Source organism: Nyctereutes procyonoides, unplaced genomic scaffold (genome assembly GCF_905146905.1).
Source record: "Nyctereutes procyonoides isolate TBG_1078 unplaced genomic scaffold, NYPRO_anot_genome, whole genome shotgun sequence".
NCBI lineage: Eukaryota > Metazoa > Chordata > Mammalia > Carnivora > Canidae > Nyctereutes > Nyctereutes procyonoides.
Genome location: NW_026575052.1, coordinates 43,666,494 through 43,689,870, shown reverse-complemented (window position 1 = coordinate 43,689,870; position 23,377 = coordinate 43,666,494). Strand labels below are relative to the sequence as shown.

At 39.8% G+C, this 23,377-nt stretch overlaps 1 protein-coding gene across 3 annotated transcripts in view; it reads right to left on the bottom strand.

Annotated features, from left to right (window-relative positions):
• JAKMIP2 (janus kinase and microtubule interacting protein 2) overlaps nt 1-23,377 on the bottom strand; it is a 171,702-nt gene that overhangs the window by 6,374 nt on the left and 141,951 nt on the right. For 2 of the 3 annotated variants that reach the window (XM_055330952.1, XM_055330954.1), the window contains exons 17-20: nt 18,237-18,305; nt 15,942-16,019; nt 13,546-13,749; nt 6,946-7,011 (exon numbers count right to left, since the gene is read on the bottom strand). In XM_055330952.1, the coding sequence (XP_055186927.1) occupies nt 6,946-7,011; nt 13,546-13,749; nt 15,942-16,019; nt 18,237-18,305 (417 nt within the window). Of the gene's footprint in view, nt 1-3,562; nt 3,634-6,945; nt 7,012-13,545; nt 13,750-15,941; nt 16,020-18,236; nt 18,306-23,377 lie in introns of all 3 variants that reach the window. The other variant, XM_055330953.1, reaches the window with a different exon arrangement.

Below are 23,377 nucleotides of genomic sequence, written 5' to 3'. Positions count from 1 at the left end.
AATAAATAAATAAAACCTTTAAAAAACCACAGTGAACTTGAGTATATAGATGAAGAATCATGATCACCTGTTCTCTGTCTGGTCTTCCAAACTTCATAATGAACAGAGCTGGTTCCATTATGTTCTTCATTAACACGTCCCTCTTCAGAAGAAGAGGATTTTCAATGGGTCATTATGATGGATATAACAATAACCTGGTGATAGCTATTTCTGTATTCCTCTCATTTTCTTCTTTCCTTTGTCTCCCTGTATAACTGACATGAAAGAATTTGTGGTACACTATTTATTTAGAATAAATATACAGAATGCATAGGCAGATGATATCTCCTAAAAACCCTCCTACCTGGGGTTCCCTTGTTTAAGATAAAAGTCCCAGTGTAATCTGTGGAGCTGCACCATTTAGCAACCACTGAGAGCAGTAAGGGTGCCTTGGGAGCCTTCAGTATCTTCTAGATCACTGATAAAAATGACTTAGGTGTTATAATTGCTAAAAGAAAAAAAAGCATGAGTGGCTCTACTTTAAGGAGCCACTTTACATATAATTTAAGTTAGTCTTGGGTTTAAGAGCAGAACATAAATCCTTAATTTAGTAGGAAAAAGATTTTTATGGTTATGTGTAGTAAGCCTTACTTGGTGCCGACAAGCCAAATGTTTATCTCCCTTACTTCTTCCTATCTCTCTCTTATCTGCTTTGGAGATAAAAGTGGCACTGATCTATTTCCAGTCATGTCTTCTTTAAATAGAGATTACTCCCTGAAAAGAGGAGACGAAAAGGCAAATACTTGTTCTGGTTTAGGCGGTAAACCACTTGGTAATGCTAGAGATTATAATTTCTTTTTTTTTTTTTTTTAAGACTTATTTCTTTGTTTTGGAGAGAGAGTACTTGCAGGCAGAGAGAGAGACAGGGAGAGAGAGAGAGAGAGAGACAGAGCCAGAGAAGCAGATTCCCCGCTGAGTGTAGAACCCAAGGCGGAGCCTGATCCCAGAATGCTAAGTTGGAAGCTTAACTGACTAAGCCACCCAGGCACTTCTAGAAGTTATAATTTTGAATTTTTTATATTGACAAATTCAGAAAATGTGAAAGTTAACTTTTAAAAATAATAATAGCTAAGAGTTGCTGATTATTGAACTATGTTTCAAGCATTGTGGTAAGTCCTTTATACGTATGATCTCATTTAGTTCTCTCAATGTAATATACCATGTTGAGGTAATATAACTATTTTACAGAATAGGAAACCTCATCTAAGGTGAATTAACTTACCATGACATAGCTTGTAAATGAAAGGACCCAAACTTAACAGGGTATCTAACTTCAAAGTTGTAACTCTAAACTACTCAGCCATCTTCCTATACATATTTTAGATTCCCCAGATTGTTACCTTAATTTGCTATATTATTATTAATTATAATCATGACTTCACTCAACAATTACTAAGTGTCAGTTATGTGCTACTCTGGAAGAAAAGCAAAGTAAATCTCATACAACCCTCAAAGAGTCACAAAAAAAAAAAAAAAGGAAAAAGGTATAGAGATGAGCGCATTGTAATTTCAAAACCTCATAGCCAAGCAGTACTACCCACACTGCAAAAGACACCCCTGACTGTTGATACATATGAATGTAAATGGTGCTCACAATGTGAGAGAAATGCCCTCTTTCCTTTGTGAGGCAGGATGGTGGTTTGTAAGTGGCTAAAAGCCTCTAGAGCGAGCCTGTCTGGGTACAAATGCCAGTCCTGCCCATTACAGCCTTGGGTAAGTTCTGTGTTGGTGTTTCTCCAACTGTAAAGAAAGGAATAAAATCAGCACCGGCTTTAGAGGAGGTCATGTAAGGACTATTTTATTGATTGTTAGGATAGCCCCTGGCATGTAAGTGTTAGCCATCACTGATGAGAATATTCAAACCTACTCATTTTCTAACTAGTATTTATGAGTTTTGATTCTTCCCTCAACTATCACATAGTACTTGTGTTTCACTAAACTTTGTCCTGTTTATTTCTTTATTATTCTTGTTTGGGGAGGGCTATTCATTTTCTGACATTCTAGCCATTCCTAAACTTTCCTAGAAAATCTTACCCATTTTGTTTATATATTTTCAATCAAAAAAAAATTTTTTTAAGGGAGTGAGCGAGTGGGAAGGGGGAGGAGTAGAGGGAGAGAGGAGAGAGACTCTTAAGCAGGATCCACATGGGGCTCGATCTCAGGCCTCTGAGATCATGACCTGGGCCGAAATCAAGAGTTGGACACTTAACCAACTGAGCCACCTGGGTGCCCTTATTCTCATTCAATTTAAGAGACTCAGTAGCTCCTCCTAATGTTCTGCAAGGCTACTATCCTAATTGCCAGACAAAGGATGGCTGTCAGTTGGAATAGAAACTCTTTTGGAAGATGGAATAAAGCGAGAGTGTTGATTATATATGGATGTAAACTTCCTGGGCATATTTGCTCAACTCCTTCCTTGTATCAGGTCATTCTAAAACACTTTTGCTTGTCAGTTCCCCATCTAGGCAAGAGATGATACTCATGGAGAGAGAAAGTATCTTTTCTCTATTTTTCAACTTGCTATAGAAAATGCTGAATAACATGAGGTCCAGGAAAGATCCCCGTGTGATATTATAGAAACACCAAAGTTGACGCAGACCATGATACATAGATTTGGAAGAATACATGGCCTTTCCTTGTTTTTAAATGATGATAACATGAGTTATGGTTTCTGTAGACGTCAGAATCACCTGCTATGGTTATTCAAAACACAGATTATAAAAAAACAAAACAAAACAGATTATTCCTTGCTCTCCACCTCTCCCATCTTCCTACTCACCTCCATCTCCAGTAACCTGGTCCGTTAAGTTAGAGGTAAGGACTTGGAATCTGTATTTTTCATAACATTAGGAATCAGTGTCAAGATTACTTATGCATGTATTCGTGAGACACAGACTTGATCACTTAGTAATAATAAAACTCTTATTTTTCTAAATTGACACTGAAAGTGGTCTTATATGAAAAGAAGATCCAATTTCACTGAATAATCTGCTTTTCAGAGTTCTAATCAAGTCAGACTGGGAGAAGGGGTTAAAAGTAATCAGTCATTTTTAGCTTGTTAGACTTAAAGAATCAGAATTTTCAAGCTGGAAGGGATACTAAACACATACACATATTTCTTCATTTGCAGATAGGGAAGCAACTTTTTCCACACAATGAAAGACTGATAAGAACACTGACCTCCACAGACATCATGACCTCCCAAAGCAATACAGTTACCTAGAACAAAATTCTCGATTTCCACAATACTTGATGGTTCCTTTATTTCCTTAATAATCACCCAAGTGGACTGGATCTGTTTCTCACTTTTTTAATTTTAATTTTTTTTTGAAGCACAGTCAACAGACAATGCTACATTAGTTTCAGGTGAACTTTTCCTCATTTTATGGCATTTGAGCTAACCAAACCTCATGGATTTGCTTTTTTAAAAAAACAAACAAACATGGGCATAGTAACCGTATGCAGCATCCTTCTGATAACATACCTCTTAGAACCACATTTTGAGAATTAAATGAAATCTTACCTGTAAGAGGCACCTTGACATCAAGGCCATAGAATAAAGGCAAGAGAGAAGAACAAGAATAGAAACAGAAACTGCAGAAGAAAAAGAAGAAGATTATGTAAATCTGAATTTCTGTAGTGTCATTCATGTCGTACAAAACCTCAAGCTTTTCCACTTTGTTCAAGTCTGACCATTGTCACATACACCCCAAGGAAAACTGTTTAAAAAAACTGTATGTTTTACTTATCTATTGGCAAAGTAATGAAATGAATGATTGGTGTCAACTAACATCAGCTCATACATTTTGGAATTCGGAGGGGGTCTAATAGATAGTAGATATAAACCCCTAATTCTATCAATGAAAAAAAATAAGCACCGAACAGTTAGTCAAGAGTCTAATTGCCTGTAATTTTACAGCATAATAAAGCCTGGAATTTAGCCCTGCCAAGTCCTACTTCGTTCCATATTACTGTCAGTTTGTTAATGTGTGGCAGGGTCTGCTAAAAATACAAAAATATGACCAAAGCATACATTTAATCACTTAATGCTATCACTGCTCGGTTAATGTGACAGGTTTTAGGAGTAAGGCATAGCAGGAAAAATATTAATATGTAAGGTAACCATATACTAAATCATCCACAGTGGGATACTTCTGAGGTAGAGAAATGGGGGGACGCTATTAGTAATTACATCAGGGCAGCCCTACATAACCAACTAATTATTAAAAGTCACAAGTCAAATCAGCTTTTATTTCAAATATCAATTTCCTTGGTGAATCAGAGTCACTCTTTAACCTTTTTACCACACTTCAGGGGCATTCTGTTGGACATAACATTTTTGAATAAGAGTTGTCTATGGTGTTCTCATGTTGAGCGTGTTATTTGCATGTGTCCTGTAGTGCCACTATTTATAGGACCCTTGTTTTACTGTAGCAAAATTGTATGGACAAGTTATAAACATGGTGCTAGGAGCCATGTATTGGTGACTGTTCTTTAGTCAGGAAAGCAGAAACTCTGTCCCTTGTTTTCACTCCTTGAAGATGGAGAGTGGTAAAATGAGGTCCGTAGCAAAAGAAGATGAAGGGGATGGGAGGCTTCCACTGCTCCTCTGAAGAGGTCAGATGTCAGTGCTACCTTTCTGAGCATCAGGAAATGCCCATCACTGTGTCACTGGCAATGAGATTCTTTGTCCAGGCAATGTGATGAGCCCAATGCAGCACCTAGACCTCTGCGCTTGATTGGCCACAGAATGGTTATGCGGTCCCAGGCAAGTTGTTTAATCTCTTTGAAGCTGTTGTTATATTATCTGCATGAAAGGAGATCCTGACATCCACTGTGCCTGCCTCACAGAGTGACTCTGCATGGGAGTCAGTGAAGCCGATGAACATGGAGGTGCTTGGGATGAGGGAAAGCTGCAAGCCTGAGGCAGTCCTGCTGTCTGTGGCTATCATGTGACAGATACCTATACTGTGTACATGGAAATTAGGAATGAAGAATGGTATTTAAGGTACTCTCAGTAGGTGTTCAAACACCACAGGGAAAAGAAAGAAAAGTATTTCTGATGTAAGTGATCTTTAGCATTTTGTCCAGGCTTGTGTGGGAGAATGGGGGTCAAGGGAGTAGAATTGTGTCACACACCTCATTTCTCAATCAAATCTCCAGTCAGAAACCAACTGGATTGTTTTGAAGTGGCTTAATTTACTACTATATGTGGATTATACTGTTTTGATAGCTAAAGAATCCTGTTTACTAGCAGGTACATTACCTCATTTTTATAAATGTTTAAGTTCAGATCTGTGACGTGACAAGGTCAGGGAATTCTGACAGGGAACATAATCTCCCTCCTCCTAAAATTTCCAGGAGGTTTATTAAGAAAATGCCTAGGGTAATGACATTAACAGATATTTAAAAAATCCACCCCCTCCCCCTTTTAGTTTCTTTTTCCTTAGACGAATAGGGACTGAACCAAACTAAAGTTTTCTGGTTTGAACTCTGACTTCCTCCTTCTGTCGGCACGGAAAATGACTAGGACCAAGAGCTAGCCAATCAAAAATGTGGAAAATGGAAGACCTGAGTCATGTGCTTTGAGAACCAGGGAAGCTGGGAACAATCTCTGCCTCCTATGGGTCTTCCTGCCAAATGCTGGGAAGTGAGACTCAGACCTTGGCTGATGGCACTTTACCTTTGCCTCATTCAGTTCCACAGGGCTGCAGAGCACAGTCTGGAAATGAGGACCATTCAAATTTAAAATTGCAGAGGATGTGTACTTTGTTTGGAAATTTAAAAAGATCACACTTTTTAGTGGAACACCCTCAGTTTCATCATTTTCACTTAGGTGACTTCAGTGGCTCTCCCTGAAACCCATGAAAGGAGGTGAGGGCAAGCTTTATCATCCCTATTTTATCAGTAAGGCTTAGATACAAGTCTAAGTCACATACCCAAGGTCAAGTAGATATGGGAAGACCCAGCCTATGTAATAATCCAGCTGCTGATGGTCTGGCTACTACTGGCCCCTACCGACTCCCTGTGATTTCATACATACGGAGAACGACAGAAGCAACCGGGGTGAATAAAATCCTGCTCATTGTCTCAAAAATGGCAGATGGTTTGCTGTTTTCTTCTTGGGTACCCACGGGATATGCTGCAAAATAGCCACGTTCTTTTGCAACACAGGAATTCAGACTGGAACTCTGGAGAAAGCCTCTCACCATCGCTGCTGTGTTCCTAACACAGTGCTCCTGGCATCACCGGTAGGAGCACTCTGTTGTGTAGGACTGTTTACGTCACTGCAGCTTGTTTAGCAGCCCTGTGGGAGTCCTCTCCCTTCTCCTGTCCTGCACATCCACAAATATCTCTTTCAGAACTACTATGCTTTACACCTGAAACTGTTGGTTGACTTGGAGGGCTCTTTCAGGCCACTGGGGGAAGTGACATGAAGGCATAATTATCACCCACCAACCTAAGTTTCTGGGCTTACTGTCAAGGGGACACTGCAGCACAAGGAAGAAGAAAGGGCTTTTTATGAAGAATGATAAGAGTGATTTTTTTTTTCTTCAAAGGGGCTTTAAAAGGCTTTTAAAAGAAAAACCAAAGTAGAGTCACAAAACTCAAAAGAAAGTTTTGGAAAAGAAACGAAGTAAGAAAGAGGAAACAGGAAAGAAAACATTTCAGAAAAGAATAGGAATTAACACAAAAGGCAAACATGTCCAGGTGAGGCTGCTGAAAGCAGAAGCTTTGCTAGAATGTGGGTGCCTGCCTGGTCGTGAAGGTCATACTGACCGTGACTACACCTGCCTGTGCACGAAACACGCTAACTGAGAAGAAACAGAACAAAGTGAGTGAGACTCATAGTATTTTCAGACCTAAAACTTAAAGACTGAAATTCATATTGAATTTAACACATACCTTTTCTTCTAAGTCCTTTATCTGTCGTTTCTGAATATCTGTTTTATCTTCTAAGTCACGAATTCGCTAAAGAAGGAAAAAAATAAAACAAACCAAAGAGTTAGTGGGGATTAACAAGAGGACTATTCGCCAACCTAAAACACAGAACTTGCTATGAAAAAATTAACACTAGTACTCATAGCTGGAAACATCACAAATACATTTTTCCATATCCAGGAGATTGTTGTTTCAAAAATGATCCATACTTGTGGTGCAAAAGCACTACATTGATTATACATATATTTTTTAATTTGCTGCCCCTGTCTATTGTGCCCATCCCTGCAGACTCCATCCCTGTGAGGTAGGGTAGTTCTCACCCCACTGCTCTTGGGCTTGGCCATAAGACCTGTTTGCCCAGTGGAATGTAAGTAGGAGTAAGAAGTGGGAATGCCACTTCCCCGTAGAGACAGCAGTACATTCCAGAACTAATAAGCAAAAGCTAACTTTGTCATTAGCCATTTGGACTGGGATTTTTGGTTGTTTATTATTACCACAGTAAATAGGGCTGAAGGTGCTGCACACAAATGCAGACAATCCTGTTGCTTTTTGCTACTCTTTCTTTCCAACCTCATTTCAACCCTGCCTCAGGGTGGAATTTCATCACAAAACAGGATTTGCCAGTTCTCAGAAAACAGAACAGCTTACACTCACCAAAAATTCCAAGGAGGGAATTGATTAAATTAGGGGAAAGCCAAATAGCAAAAATAGCACAAGTAATCCTAAAGACAAAAATGTTAGTTCCAGAACTGTTTCTGAACTTACTCGTCAACTATTTAACAAAATTGCAGTGATTTAAATAGCACAGATTTGAAATCAACATTACATAGATAATTATTTGCAAGTGAAAAACAGTCTTCAAATTTCGATCCAGCAATCTAAAGGCTTTTTATGTTCAAGGCACATGGGTATAGAGTGTAGGCTTGTTATTTAATGCCTCTTTTGGGAATAATCAGAAAATGGGGAATTGGAGTCTGAGAAGAAAGCAGTAGAAGCTAAATGAGGTGGTAATATATAAAGAGAGGTTTTTATAATGCAATGTGGGGAGAAAAAGGGGAAGCTAGTACAAAGAATACTTGAACTTGGAAATCTTATCTCCCTTTTCTCTGACACAGTGGTTCTCAATTGAGGCTGACTCTGCCTTCAGGGGCCATTTGGCTATGTCTGGCCATCTTTTAAAGTTAGTCAATTTAATAGGAAGTATATAATTCAGTGGTTTTAGAATATTCATAAAGTGGTGCAACCATCTTCACTATCTGACTGTCTAGACATTTTTGAATCACATGTGGTCACTAATCACACTGGGATGGAGGTTGCAACTAGCATCGAATGGGTAGAGCCCAGGAGGATACATAGGACAGCTCTCTACCATAAAGAATCATCTGACCAAATGCAGGGAATGAAGAGACTGAGTAGTCTGCTTTAAAGGGAAGGGACTTAAAATAAAATAAAATAAATAAAATGAAGGGAAGGGCTGAGGTTTGTGTAGGAGAAGAGTAGGAGTTTCCATCAGACAGATTATCAAGGCTGACCTTGAAATTATAGGACAATGAAAGCTGGGTAAGAGAATGGGCCTGGAAGCTAATGGTGTGTGTGCTTGGGAGTGATGTGTATGCTTGTGTATATTTCCAGGCATTAAAGATACACAATAAGAGAATAATTTTTTAGACATTTCCATCTTGAGTATGCATGTAATTCCTTGGATGTGGAGGCAAGTATTATATCAATAAATTCATGGACCTGTGAGATTACTGCAGTGTCTATTCTGCCGTTAAGTGTGTGCTTTTTGGGCAGCCTCCTACAGAGGACAGGACTTTGCTGGATGTAATGGAGAGCACGGACGATAGTTAGTTCTTGACCTTGAAGAGTCATTCCATCAGATGGGGAGACAAAGTTTAAAACACAAGGAAAACCAGGGGATATAATATAATTACCTTTTTTAAAGATTATTTATTTATTTACTCAGAGAGAGAGAGAGAGAGAGAGGCAGAGACACAGGCAGAGGAAGAAGCAGGCTCCACACAGGGAGCCCGACGTGGGACTCAATCCCGGGTCCCCAGGAACACACCCCGGGCTGCAGGCGGCGCTAAACCGCTGTGCCACCGGGGCTGCCCTATAATTACCTTTTCAAGTAGAAAAGGTAAACAGTGGCACAACCAGGTTTAACTTTACCACCAATCTCTAGTAACTAGTACAGTGTTGAGCATAAAGAAGCTGCCTATATGTGTTGATTGCATGAGTTATTTATGCCATAGAGCATAGTGTGCTGCATGCTTTATTTTATTTTTTCCCTTCCCATCCACTTGCCATCCAACCCAAGAGGGAACCCTGTCAGGTCCAAAACAGATCCCTTTTCTACCTATCTTATCTGTATTGCTAAAAAGTGCACCAAGTCACTGTTGTCCACATCAGCCCTGGTGTGACAGCTTCCTGCCAGCTCTTCCTGTTTCTATTTTAGCACATCCATCTACAGCAGCTTTGTGCACTACTGACATGTGAAATAATCAGGGCAGTCCCTGAATTTATGGGGGAGAGGAAGAGGAATAAGAATAAATGGGATGTAGCTAAGCTGTACTCACCAAATTCCTTCAAGGCCAACATGATTTAGCCTTGTCTTACCACTCCAACTTCATCTCACATCCACTTCCTCTTGGCTTTATCTGCTCCATTTTTTTTAAGGTTTTATTTATTTATTCATGAGAGATACAGAGAGGAAGGCAGAGACACAGGAAGAGGGAGAAGCAGGCTTCCTGCAGGGAGCCAGATGCAGGACTTGATCCCTGGACTCCAGGATCATGCCCTGAGCTGAAGGCAGAAGCTTAACCACTGAGCCACCCAGGTGTCCCTATATGCTCCATTTTTATGCCCTTCTCTCTGTTCCTTAAAAATTCCAAATGTTGGGATCCCTGGGTGGCGCAGCGGTTTGGCGCCTGCCTTTGGCCCAGGGCGCGATCCTGGAGACCCAGGATCGAATCCCACATCGGGCTTCTGGTGCATGGCGCCTGCTTCTCCCTCTGCCTGTGTCTCTGCCTCTCTCTCTCTCTGTGACTATCATAAATAAATAAAAATTAAAAAAAAAAACATTGTTAAAAAAAAAATTCCAAATGTTCCCACAATAGAGACTTAGACTCTTGTCCCTATCTTCTGGGACACTTTGCCAAAATCTTTGTGTGGCTGGTCTCTCTGATTTTAGACAGCTTCAGAGAGGCCTAATTTGAGGAGACAGTCTAAAGTGGTGAATCCCATTCCCAAAATCACACAAACTTTGTATACTTTTCTTCACAGCACTTATTGATACTCTCTTAATTGCCTTGGTCATTGTTTTTTGTGTTGTTGCTTTGGCCCTTTTCATCTATAGGATAGATGAGAGCAGTGATTACCTTTATGTCTTTGTCCACCATCACATTTCTAGTATCTGGCCCAAGCAGGCCCTCAATATGGTTTTGAAAGACTGTGTAACAGGGTATGGAGTACAGATTTTTTATTTTTAGTCATATGCAGTCCATTATTAGCAGGGAGAAGATCTTGAAGTAGATCTTAAACTGGGACTGGAAAAATGAGAACATTTGGATAAATGAAACAGACACTGAAGGGGATTTTAAGGTGAAGGCTTGGAAGTGGGAGTCATGACTCAAGTGGTACCAGGAAGAGTTCTGCATGAGTAGAGTAATGTATGCTCTGGAGATCATCTCAGATCAGGGTGTTGTTTTTTTTTTTAACTTTTATTATTTTATTATCTTTTAAATATTTTATTTATTTATTCATAGAGACAGAGAGAGAGGCAGAGACACAGGCAGAGGGAGAAGCAGGCTCCATGCAGGGAGCCCGATGTGGGACTCGATCCCGGGTCTCCGGGATCACGCCCTGGACTGGAGGCGGCGCCAAACTCGCTGAGCCACCAGGGCTGCCCTTTTTAAAAATTTTTAAAAGATTTAATTTATTTATTCATGAGGCACACACAGAGAGAGATGTAGAGACACAGAGGGAGAAGCAGGCTCTCCGCAGGGAACCCAACGTGGGATTCGAGCCTTAGACCCCGGGATCACACCCTGAGCCAAAGGCAGATGCTCAACCACTGAGCCACCCAGGTGTCCCATCAGATCAGGTTTTTAGGGAAGGGGTAGCCAGATAATGAAGGACCTGGAGAGACTTGCATAGCACCAGACTCCACTGGAAATTGGGATCATGGAGGTTTCTGAGGAAGAATGTACCATCATAAAAGGGGAAAGAATGTGCAGTGATACACACAATGAACTAAAGAGAGGAGGGCTGGGACTCTTCCTCACAACTGCGTCCCTGTGGTATACTGCTTATGATTTTTTATGCCACTTGTCAAAAGATACCAATTTTAACGATTTTTCTATTAGTCTCCTGTGATTTCATGAGTGGATCCTAAACTTTGTAAAGGCAGAGTCTATGTGAATTCTCTATGTCTGGCATGGTATTCAAAGTCTAGGAAGTGCACTTAAGCATCGGACTGGCTAAATGCTGAGATGATAGAGGTGGGTTACTTCAGAGGACACCTGGCAGGACCTGGGCCTGCTGCAGCACTGAAGGGCCCTGCATATGCCTGCGGTTACAAGTGCGGACAAAACGTAACAGCTTCAAAAACATTTCAGGAGAAATGCTAGTTGGATGTAGTGTTCTCTTAACTATTGGAGATAAAGGACAAAGAGGACTCCAGGGTTTCCAGCCTGAATGCTTTGGGGTATGGTAATTCTACTGACCAAGGCAGGCAGATGGGAAGAAGGGAGAAGTAATTAGGATAAGAATGCGTATTTAGATCTGTTTCATATGGGTTCACTGTGAAACATTCAAACAAAAATGTCCAATGAATAGTTAGTGATATGCTCTAGGATTTAACTGGATTAAATGCTGATATATGACAAATTCTTGCCAACACCTTCGGGAATAAACCACTTAAATCAAAACTACTGATCAATTACTGTTTGACAATAACAGCAGAAAAAGAGTAAGAAATAACTAGAAAAGGCATTTTCTAGTGACCATTTGTTTGGGAGATACAGACTTTCAGTGTGAATCTCTGAGACTTAAAAATACGTAATGTACCTATCAGTTCAGACTCGTAACTTAGAACAAAGCAAACAAAACCATGTCTTTTAGGGGTGAATCCCCTTAGCTGGTTAAAGACTCAAAAGGGATGACAAGGTTTTCATCATGAATAAATTTAGGTACTTATTTGTATATCTTAAAAATAAATACTGCTATATTTCCATGGCACAACTCCTGATTTGTTGATATTAATTAAATGCTGTTGTAGCAGAAGAAATTTATGCAGAGAACACTTTGATTCCCCAACTAATGGTGCCAGTGAATCTATGATTAAAGGATTTAAAAACGCTTTCCAGGGTCAAAATCCTGAATTTTATGACAGAATGTGAAGGGGGCACTGAAACAAACACGCATGTCTTCACCATCTCCAGGACTCATGGCTTCGGGTCCCCTGTTAGCTTGGATAATCTAACTCTAAAGATTCACAAAACTCCTGGCTACACAGGAAGTGTGCTGAATATCATGTTCCCCATAAACTGTTCTGATTGGTGTCATAAAATAACCTGTTCCTTTTCTACTCACCTTGATCTGCGAAAACCACAGGATTCTTACTTCTACAGTCCATCTCGATTTCGTAGCAGTTACCTGTCTCAGCTTCTGAGTACCAAATACTACAGCCTGGCACTATCAATTTTGGAATTCTTTTGAAATCTGCTTTTTGACCAGGACCCTAGTCCTCACCTGTCAAGCTAAGACATGAACTAAGAGTTGGAATTAAGAATTTTGGCTATAAATTGAGGGTCTCTTGAGCCTTGCTGATTGATGAGTCCCATAAACCATGGATATGTCAAGCTGCATATAACAGTGTAGTGCAGTGGTTATATGCACTGGCGTAGAGTCATGCCCACCTGAGCTGGCAGGTTGGCTCTGGAGCAAGCTATTTGTGTCCCTTGGACAAATTTAAGCACTCTTATCTTCAGTATCATTATCTCCTTAATTTCGATCATAAGAGTACTTACCTCAGTGGACTATTGTGCAGATTAAATGCAATGATGTAAGTTTAGTTCCTGACATAGCAAATGCCAGCTTAAGCAGCAGCTTCCAGGCTTTGTTGGTATTGCTGTTTGTTCTGGGAATAAAAAAGGAGGCTCCTCTTCTCTTTCACCCTATTCCGATTATTGGATCAGGCTAGGTTATGGACTGGGATGAGTAACAGGATGGAGGCATTATTTCTGTCCTGGGGGGAGAGTCTTGCTTCTCTGCATAAGGGAGCTAATCATGCTCCAGGAGATTCAAAGGCTATTTCATGACAAAAGTAGTTCCTAAAATAGTAGCAGTATGAAATGCTTCTGAACTGCCAATTTTCTTAAGACTGAATCATTACAAAACTGTCCTGTCTCTGAGTCTAGGTGGAAAGCAACAGTTATTTTAGTTTCTGAAAATAGTTTATAGCTCCTGGGCTCCTCCACACCCATACTTAGTACCATGAACTTAGTACTAAGTCCCATTTGCTAGTACCAACCCTACACAGATGTATGACTCAGTCCTCACCTGATGGGCTTGCTGTAAGAGCTCCATTCTCTCCTGAAGAATCTGACAGTCATACTCTCTGCTCTTCCTCAGCATCTGCCGCCGTAACTTTTCTACTGCTGTCCTCAGCTCCTCTTGCTGTTTTTCACTTAATAATTCACCAAACTTGATAACAGTTTCTTGCTGCAGAGCATTGTACAAAGTAGCTTCTAGTTCCTGGATTCTCTGGCAAACAGAATTAGACAAGTCTAACTTTGGAACTTATCATTTATGTGTTGTATGTGAAAGGAAGCATTTATGTGTATGGGGGGAGTCATGTATTATTGTAGTCGTATAGGATCATGGCAATACAATAAATTTCAAAGCTTATCCAGCCTAATTATCATTTTGATAATCCCCTTTGCAAGATTCCCTATGAGTCATCCAGCTAACAATATATGAATTTCTCTGGTGATGGAGATTATGTTCTTTTTCTTGGTTTCCTATACATTTCATTTTTAGGAAGTCCTTACTTTGTTATAAGAACTATATATCCTTCTATTTCCAAATGTAGCTGAGAATAAGTTTGTTCTCTTTCATTTGACAGCCCTTCAGATATTTATATATCTATCATGGTGGCCATACTTTTAGAAATAAGCATTGAAAAGGGGTCTAAGTTGGAATACTTGAAGGTGAAGATATATTTCACGCATAAAATGCCACCTCTCTTCCACATGACACAACTATGAACTTTATGGTCTCCACATCTTAAAATACAAATTGGGAGATATGATCTAAAAATGGCCTCAGTCTTCAGAATTGGTCTGTTTTTAAAACTCTGAGATTTACAGCTGCTTTAGCTATAAAATGCCTCCTTGAGACTTCTCTGTTTTAGATGAAGATGCTACTGCTCCTTATATCCCAGTTGTGTGTTTTTTTTTAAGATGTTATTTATTTATTCATGAGAGACACACAGAGAGAGGCAAAGACATTGACAGAAGGAGAAGCAGGCTCCATGCAGGGAGCCTGATGTGGGACTCGATCCCAGGACCCCGGGATCATGCCCTGAGCTGAAGGCAGATGCTCAACTGCTGAGCCACCCAGCCATCCCTTGTTTTGTTTTTTTTTTTTTTTGTTTGTTTGTTTTAAATTTTATTTATTCGTGCGAGACACAGAGAGAGAGGCAGAGACACAGGCAGAAGATGTTCAACTGTTGAGCCACCCAGGCGTCCCTTGTTTTTTTTTTTTTTAAACATACTTCAGATATAGCAGCCCAAACCTGCAATTTTACCTCCTGTGACTTTGACAGAGGTGGATAGTCATGCCTTGGTAAGGGATGTTTTTCTAGTTCTTGTGCTGGACTAAGCAGATCTCATCTTTTTAACATTAAATGTGGTTGTCTGAGTACACAGTCATGGGACATGTGAACGCACAGCTGAGCCCTATCATGTATAGGTGGAGGAGGCAAGGATAAAAGGGTAGGAGGGAAGGGGGAAAGTGCTTCTTTCTTGATTCTCTGGGGACCAAACTCTCATTTTCTCCTTTCCCCATCAAGTGGTGCTCAGAAACTCTTACTCATTTTGGAAGGGAAGACTAATTCATCTTTGTTACAAGCAGGGGCTAAGTGCTTCAGTCTTATCCCTGAAGTGACTCAGGCTGCTTCCAGGAAAGCATTATAAAAACCTCTACTAGCAACTCCTTGAAATGTTCCTCTTTTAAGTTTGGTCTTTTTCTCTTGGGGGACTGCAGCATATAGAGAGAAGAAACACAGGCTGTAGTCTGGTATTAGGAATTGTGTATTATGAATTTGGTAAGGGGAATAAATCAAATTCAGCATAACATTCCATGGGAGAGAAAAAGGCACACTCATTTACAGAAGAGTCCTTACCATGGCTGGATTATGGTAGTTAAGGCCACAAGGTCTGGAGTCAGACCAGAGCACTACCTGCTTGCTTTGTCAGGGAAAGTTCTTTCACTCTTCAAGCCTTCACTCCCTCATACGTAATACAGGAATAATCATATTACCTATACTCCACAGGGTTGTTGGAAGAAATATGTGAAGTAAAAATGTACAAAACAGACATTAAAACTTCCATCAGTCTATCACTACATTAGGCTCCCAAACAATTAGATTTGATTTAATAAAATTTTTCTTTAATCCACAGTACCAGCTGATCTGACTTTCATTGAAGTATTTTATAATATACACTTAATTTTTGTTAACTGAAGTATAATTAGTTATTAAGTATTATAAGGTTATTATAACAGGAAAGAGGTAGGGATGTATTTGTTCTAAAACCAGAACTGGAAACCACTGAAAAAGGAGCTGCATGTTGTGGTCTTTTCAAGCATATGGCATGACAAATGAACCAGGATGCTTTACTCCACAAGAGAGAATTGTGAACACTCTGGGTATCCTTAGTGCTTGCTGTACCTACCATATATGCTTGGTCAAGAGCTTGTTTTCTGTAGTCTAGTTCTTCCTCTAGATAGCCTTTTATTTTGCAGAACTGTTCCTATAAAAAGGAGGCCATAATGATAAATAGAAAGAGTCAATTTAGCTTATTAGGAAGTGATATATATATCATACTGATTAATGTTTTCTCTAATTCCACCACAAGCCAAGTCACTAGCATTTGCAGCGTCAGATTTTGTCTGTGAGGGAAAGAAATTCAACTTTCATAGCTTCACACAGGGAATGTGAAAATCAATGGAAAGAAGTATAAAAAATATAATGATCAGTCCACATGGAATGCTTTAAAGGATTTTTATGCCAGTCCAAGAGTATGTGGTTAAGGACAGATTTGATTTTGACAAGGTAAGTTGGTAACTAGTAAGTATATCTGTGCAAATATATTATGATAATCTATTTTTTAAAGAATATTTAGAAATGCAATTTGCACAGTTATATAATAAAACAATCATTCTTTTAGAGAATGGGACCATTCCACCCACAACGACACTTACTGAAAGAGCTTCTGCTCCTGCCACAAAACTGGTACGAGCTGGGACTTCGATCTCAAGTTCCCCTGCTTGTTCTCAGTCTCTGCATGCATGCTCTCACGTTGCAAGCATCTTGCCATTAGCATTTAAAAATATATCTTTGTGTACAATGTAGCTGTGTCAATGATTTCTTTGTGTGCTTAACTGAAGGAATAAGGACCTCTTCCAACTCTGGAGGAACACTTGACTTCATCTACTTTTGAGAGACTGTCTGTATGCAGTAATTGTGCTAGTGATTTTTCCTGATTGGCTCTCAGCTCCGGTGCCTAGAACAGTGCCCGGGACAAGCTGATTGTATAATTAATAGTTGTACATTTGAAGAGTTTTCACATGCTTTGACTTTAGAGTCTAACCTTTTGGTAAAATAGAAACTGTGTAAAATATAAGCAAATGATGTAAGCTGTCACATACTGTATAAATGCAAGTTCTTATTATAAGATTCCTTAACCTGATAGGAATCACTACCTTTTTTAGTAGCAATAACACTAATGACATTACAGTTATAAAGTTCTATATATTCCTGTAAGTTACAATCAACAATTCCTACACTTGGGGATTTTAAGAAAATCTTAAGTGTGGTAAAATACATATAACATAAAATTTACTCTCTTAACCAGTTTTAAAGTTCTATATATTCCTGTAAGTTACAATCAACAATTCCTACGCTTGGGGATTTTAAGAAGATCTTAAGTGTGGTAAAATACATATAACATAAAATTTACTCTCTTAACCAATTTTACAGTTCAGTAGTATTAAAGATATTTACATGGTTAGGCAGCTAATCTTCGGAACGCTTTTCATCTTGCAAAACTGAAACTATGCCCATGGAACAACAACAGCCCATTTTCTCTTCCTCTTAGCCCTTGACAGCCATTGTTCCTACTTTCTAGCAGTTTGATTACTCTAGATACTTATGTAAGTGGAATCATCCAGTATTTGTCTTTTTATGACTGACTTATTTCACTTAGCATAATGCCCTTGAGGTTCAACCATGTTATATCATACATTAGAATTTCCTTCATTTTTAAAGCTTGAATAATATTCATTGTATGTACAGACCACATTTTGCTATCCATTCATCCACTGATAGACATTGGGATTACTTCCACATTTAAGCTATTGGGAATAATGCTGCTTTGAACACAGATGTACAAATTATCTTTTTGAGAACCTACCTTCAATTATTATGGGCATATACCCAAACGTGGTATTGCTGGATTGGATGGTAATTCTATTTTGAATTTTTTAGCAACCACTATACTATTTTCCTTAGCAGCTACACACTATTTGATATTCCCATCAGCAGTGCACAGGCTCCAATTTTTCCACATCCCCACCAAAATTGCTATTTTCTGGTTTTTTGATAGTGGCCATCCTAATGGGCATGAGGTACCTTGGAGATTTTTAAAATCAGAGTTACACTCATCACTTCTGTAATTTTTACTATGACTATATATGGTGGAAAAATTATTTAGCCTAAGGAAAAAAACACATAGTGGAATTTTCTTTAGCATTAGTTTTAGAAATACTATAAAAATACAACATATTTTTGAAGAATATAACTTGAAATTGTGGGATACTTCCAGGAATTTTGATCCACAGTCTGTATACAGAATAATGGGAAGCTGCAAATTTTCATCAGTGCCAGATAAAACAGCTAGAAAATAGTTGTTTTCCACTTGCCTTGCCAATTTTTCTTCATGTCTATGATACCTCCTCTTTGTACTCACCATGTCACTTTCTAATTCCATCATTTTCTGGTGCAGGGCAGCCTCTGCTCCTTCAATTTGCTGGATCCACTAAGGAGTAAACAAGACAAAAAAGTCTAACATGATTGTGTGATATGGTGTATATGGTGCAGTCTACTGAGTTGCTTTGTTTCTTCCTCATATCTCAGGAAACAGATGAGAAGTGAAGTGAAAACTTGGTGTATTTTATCTTAGTTCAGGAAATATATTCATTCATTCATTCATTCATTCATTCATTCTTTCAACACATTCATTTATGTCTACCATGTGCCAGGCACTGCACTAGATACTAGGGCTTTGATGGTGAATAAGACCAACATGCTTTGTTGCCCTCGTTAGAGAACACCACAGGAGGCTTTCTCGGAAGCGACAACTGCAACTGAGTCTGATGAATCTGAGTCAGAGATGATGAGGCAAAAATGATGGGAAGGTTCCAAGCTGAAGAGACATCTAGTTTTCCAGAGTTGGGGGAAACATGATAAAAGAAAGAAGGCCAGGTGAGACTGGAGAAATGGTAATTTTTCCGTGTATGAAACTGGCTACGGCTAATGTTAAATGTTAAAGAATCATTTTTGTTGAGTGGAGACATTTTAAATCACATAAAAAAAAAAAAAACAACCCCTACCTTTCCTAACACTTAGAATATATCATCTTGTGACATGGCACTGCTGTTAACGTTGTTCAACACCCTGAGTAAAATTAGATTTTGAATAATATGGCATAAGCTTACTACATATATGGTTTAATAGCACAAATTATTATAATGGGTCTCTCCCACGTTAAACATCAGCTTATCCCTTAGGGAGGGAGCTGGGCGTAACAATTGTGTTTTTTTTTTTTTTAAGATTTTTTATTTTTTATTCATGAGAGACACACAGAGAGAGGCAGAGACATAGGCAGAGAGAGAAGCAGGCTCCATGCAGGGAGCCTGATGTACAACTTGATCCCAGGACTCTGGGATCACTCCCTGGGCTGAGGGCAGGTGTTAACTGCTGAGCCACCCAGGCATCCCAATTGTGGGGGTTTTAAAGGCACGCCACCTTGGGTCTAATCCCAATTCTACCTTTTCATGGTTGTGTGGCCTTGAAAGGTAATCTGATTTCTCTAAGCCTCAACTTTCTTTTCTATGAAACAGAGTCAATAATTTGAAGATTAAAGGATGGATTTAATGTAAGGCCCTATTCACAGTGTATTTATTGCATGTCCTGGGTACCCAATAAATTCTAGCTTTTGGTTAACATTTATTTTTCTATTTCTACATTGTTAGAAATTTGCCTCACTACTAAAGATTTCTTTTTTAGTTTATCTGTGATAAATTATGCATTGTGCTGAGCATTTTTTCTCTATACTAAGGCCCTGACATTCACAAGGTGATGCCATGTCCAACAGCCTCTTACGGTAAAGAAGAAATGCACGGGGACATCAGAGGGGCGATTCTCTCAGTTCTTGCGCATACACGTGTTTCCCCTTGAAGCAAATCTCCATCAAAAGTCATCAGTAGGGGGCAGCCCTGGTGGTGCAGGGGTTTGGCGCCGCCTGCAGCCTGGGGCGTGATCCTGGGGACCCTGGATCGGGTTCCACGTCGGGCTCTCTGCGTGGAGCCTGCTTCTCCCTCTGCCTGTGTCTCTGCCTCTCTCTCTCTGTGTCTCTATGAATAAATAAATAAAATCTAAAAAAAAAAAAAAGTCATCGGTAGGTGTATCCCTGGGTGGCTCAGCGGTTTAGCGCCTGCCTTCGGCCCAGGGCGCGATCCTGGAGGCCCAGGATCGAGTCCCACATCAGGCTCCCGGTATGGAGCCTGCTTCTCCCTCTGCCTGTGTCTCTGCCTCTCTCTCTGTCTATCATGAATAAATAAATAAAATCTTAAAAAAAAAGTCATTGGTAAGTAACCTCATAATGCAATTGCATACCATCACGCTTTATTAAAATGCTTCCTTTCACTTGCTGCACATTCATCATTGACAAATTCTCTTGTAAACAGTGTTTTGAAGAGTAGTAAATTGAGTACAGTAATTTTAAGAGTACAGTTCAGTCATGGGCTTCTGATACAGATTTGTGTGTTGACTGGAAGGCCTTATTACTTGTGTGATGCAGGACAAGTTACTGCAGCCCATATCTCAGTTTCCTCATGTGTGGAATGTAAATAGTGGATGAATATAGGACGGTTGTAAAGAACAATGAAATTTGTGCAGTACCTGGTCCACAATATGTTCTTTTTTAGGGTGACTGCTCTTACTATTTTTTTTTTTAAAGACAAAGAGAGACAGAGAGACAGACAGAAAGAAAGCATAAGCAGGGGGAGGGAAGGGACAGAGGGAGAGGGAGAGAAAGATTTCAAGTCGACTCCCTGCTGAGTGTGGAGTGTGACAAGGGGCTCAATTCCACAAACCTGAGATCACAACTTGAGCCTAAATCAAGAGTCAGACCCTCAACCAGCTGAGCCACCAGGGTGCCCCTGCTCTTACTATTTTTAAGACAAAGTCACAAGAGGATTTACTTGTTGCAAATTTGTCTAAGTTCAATCTCTAGCTATAGATTATACTCCTAGACAGCAGAATGTTTTTTTTTTTTAAGATTTTATTTATTTATGCATGAGAGACATAGAGAGAGACAACGGCAGAGGGAGAAGCAGGCTCCATGCAGGGAGTCCGACATGGGACTCAATCCCGGATCTCCAGGATCACACCCTGGGCCAAAGGCAGCACTAAACCGCTGAGCCACCAGGGCCATCCTAGACAGCAGAATGTTACTCAAAGTTGTAGGTTCAGAAAAATTACAGTTGACATTTAGAATTACTCGGAGATGGAAATGTTCATCTGTAAATCCCAAAGGCAGGAGGTGACTTTAAAACTTGTGAATTGTAAAGATATGCACAAAAGCTAATTGTACAACTCTGAGCACTTTAAGGACAGACTTGTGTCTTATGCATCTGTGCACTTGTATCTTCAGTGCTAAGCACACTTTCATCACTCTGTAAATGTTCAACTGAAACCCTTCATACCTGTTTTGCAAAGGATGTAAGTGGAGGCATGAATTAATTCACCAAAGCTATAAAAGATCAGGTCCTATGGGCTCCACATAGGATACTTACTGCTTTTAATAGGATGCTTGTGGGGAATTTGGGTGCCATGGTTAAGAAGACAATGGACTCTGGAAACAGACTACTTGAGTGTGAATCCTGACTCCCATCATTTTCTAGCTGTATGACTTGGGAAGTTACCTACCTTCTCTGTGCTATGGATTCCTCATACGTGAAATTCCTCACGTGTAATAGTAGTACCAAGACTTTGGCAATTAGAACAGTGTCGAGTGCATAAGAAGCACTATGCAAGTGTTAATTATGGCTAAGTTCAAGTTGTATCACATACCACTCAGGGAAGGGAATGGAAGATTTCCTTCCATCAATCTAAGTAAATGCGAGGCACATAGACCTATTTTTCCTATTTGTATTTTCCTTTCCTTATGTCCCGAGTCCTTGCCTTTCACAGAAAAGCAAGTTTTCTGGGTATTCCTAAACTAAGGTGACTTTTCTTGCAATGAAGAATTGTAGCCCTTTACGAGTCCAGTTGAATGAGACATTCTGGCTATCACTGCCAAATAAATGTAGCAGACCTGCGAATACAGACTGTGTTCTTTGTCCAACTGTGTGTCACTGGAACACTGTCCTGTGGACATTCACAGAGTTATTTGTTTGCTCCTTCAGTAAATGTTTGTTGACTACCTGCTAAATGTACTGGACTGTTGTGAAAAATTAGGGAAACAAAGTGGAGTAAACAGATACCTATTTGCCCTCATGGAGCTTAGTCTAGTGGCAGGTGGTTGGGGGGCATATAACAATAGCAAAAAATGAGCAGTCACACTATATTTGTTAAAAGCCATAGTAGCAGATGCATAGATCACGGTGGAAACACAGAGGAAAAATACCTAACTGGGCTTGGGTGAATAAGGAGGTTTCCTTATGTAGGGGAATGTCTAATGGTTCTGAGTTAGCCAGACAAAGGTAGAAAAGGAAGATGGGAATATCTTCTAGGCAAAGAGAATAGTGTAAAGGACCAAGGAATGGAAACAGTAATAGACATGGGAAGAGACAGAGATAGAGACAGAAGATTGGGGCCCCAGAAGGATTTGTGTATGGCTAGATCTTAGCTATGGACCAAAGAAATAAGGGGGATCCCAGAGAAGCAGGTAAGGGCCAGACACTAGAGACCCCCATGACAAGCTCTGGATTCTGGATCTTATTAAATAATGTGGAATAATGTGGGGCTATTAATTTGTTGTGGACATGGAAAGTAATAGGTTGTGATTAAATCATAAAGGAAGTAAGTTTTTAAAAAAAGCATATGTCAGATATCATTTCACATGTAAATACCTAATATGTATCCCTAACAGATAAGGCCTTTTTAAAAAAATCCATAACCCAAAGACCATTTTTAGATCTTGCAAAATTAACATGAATGCCTTTTGTTATCTCATACCTGGTCCATATTAAAATCTCCTCAGCTGTGAGCAAAATGTCCTTTTTCCCTCACTTGGTTTCCTTGAATCAGGATCCAAAAGGGGATCATTTTAATATTTGTAAAAAATTTTATTGGGATCCCTGGGTGGCGCAGCGGTTTGGTGCCTGCCTTTGGCCCAGGGCACGATCCTGGAGACCAGGGATCGAATCCCACGTCGGGCTCCCGGTGCATGGAGCCTGCTTCTCCCTCTGCCTGTGTCTCTGCCTCTCTCTCTCTCTCTCTCTGTGACTATCATAAATAAATAAAAATTAAAAAAATTTATTTATTAAAAACATTTTCTTTATTTATTCATGAGAGACAGAGAGTGGCAGAGGCATAGGTGGAGGGAGAAGCAGGCTCCCTGAGGGGAGCCCGATGTGGGGCTCCATCCCAGGACCCTGGGATCACTACCTAAGCCAAAGGCAGACACTCAACCACTGAGCCACCCAGGTGCTCCCATTTTAATATTTCTTTTTTAAAAAGATTTTATTTATTTATTCATAAGAGACACACAGAGAGAGGAGAGACACAGGCAGAGGGAGAAGCAGGCTTCGTGCAGGGAGCCCAATGTGGGACTCAATCTCAGGTCTCCAGGATCACGGCCTGGGTTGAAGGCAGCCACTAAAC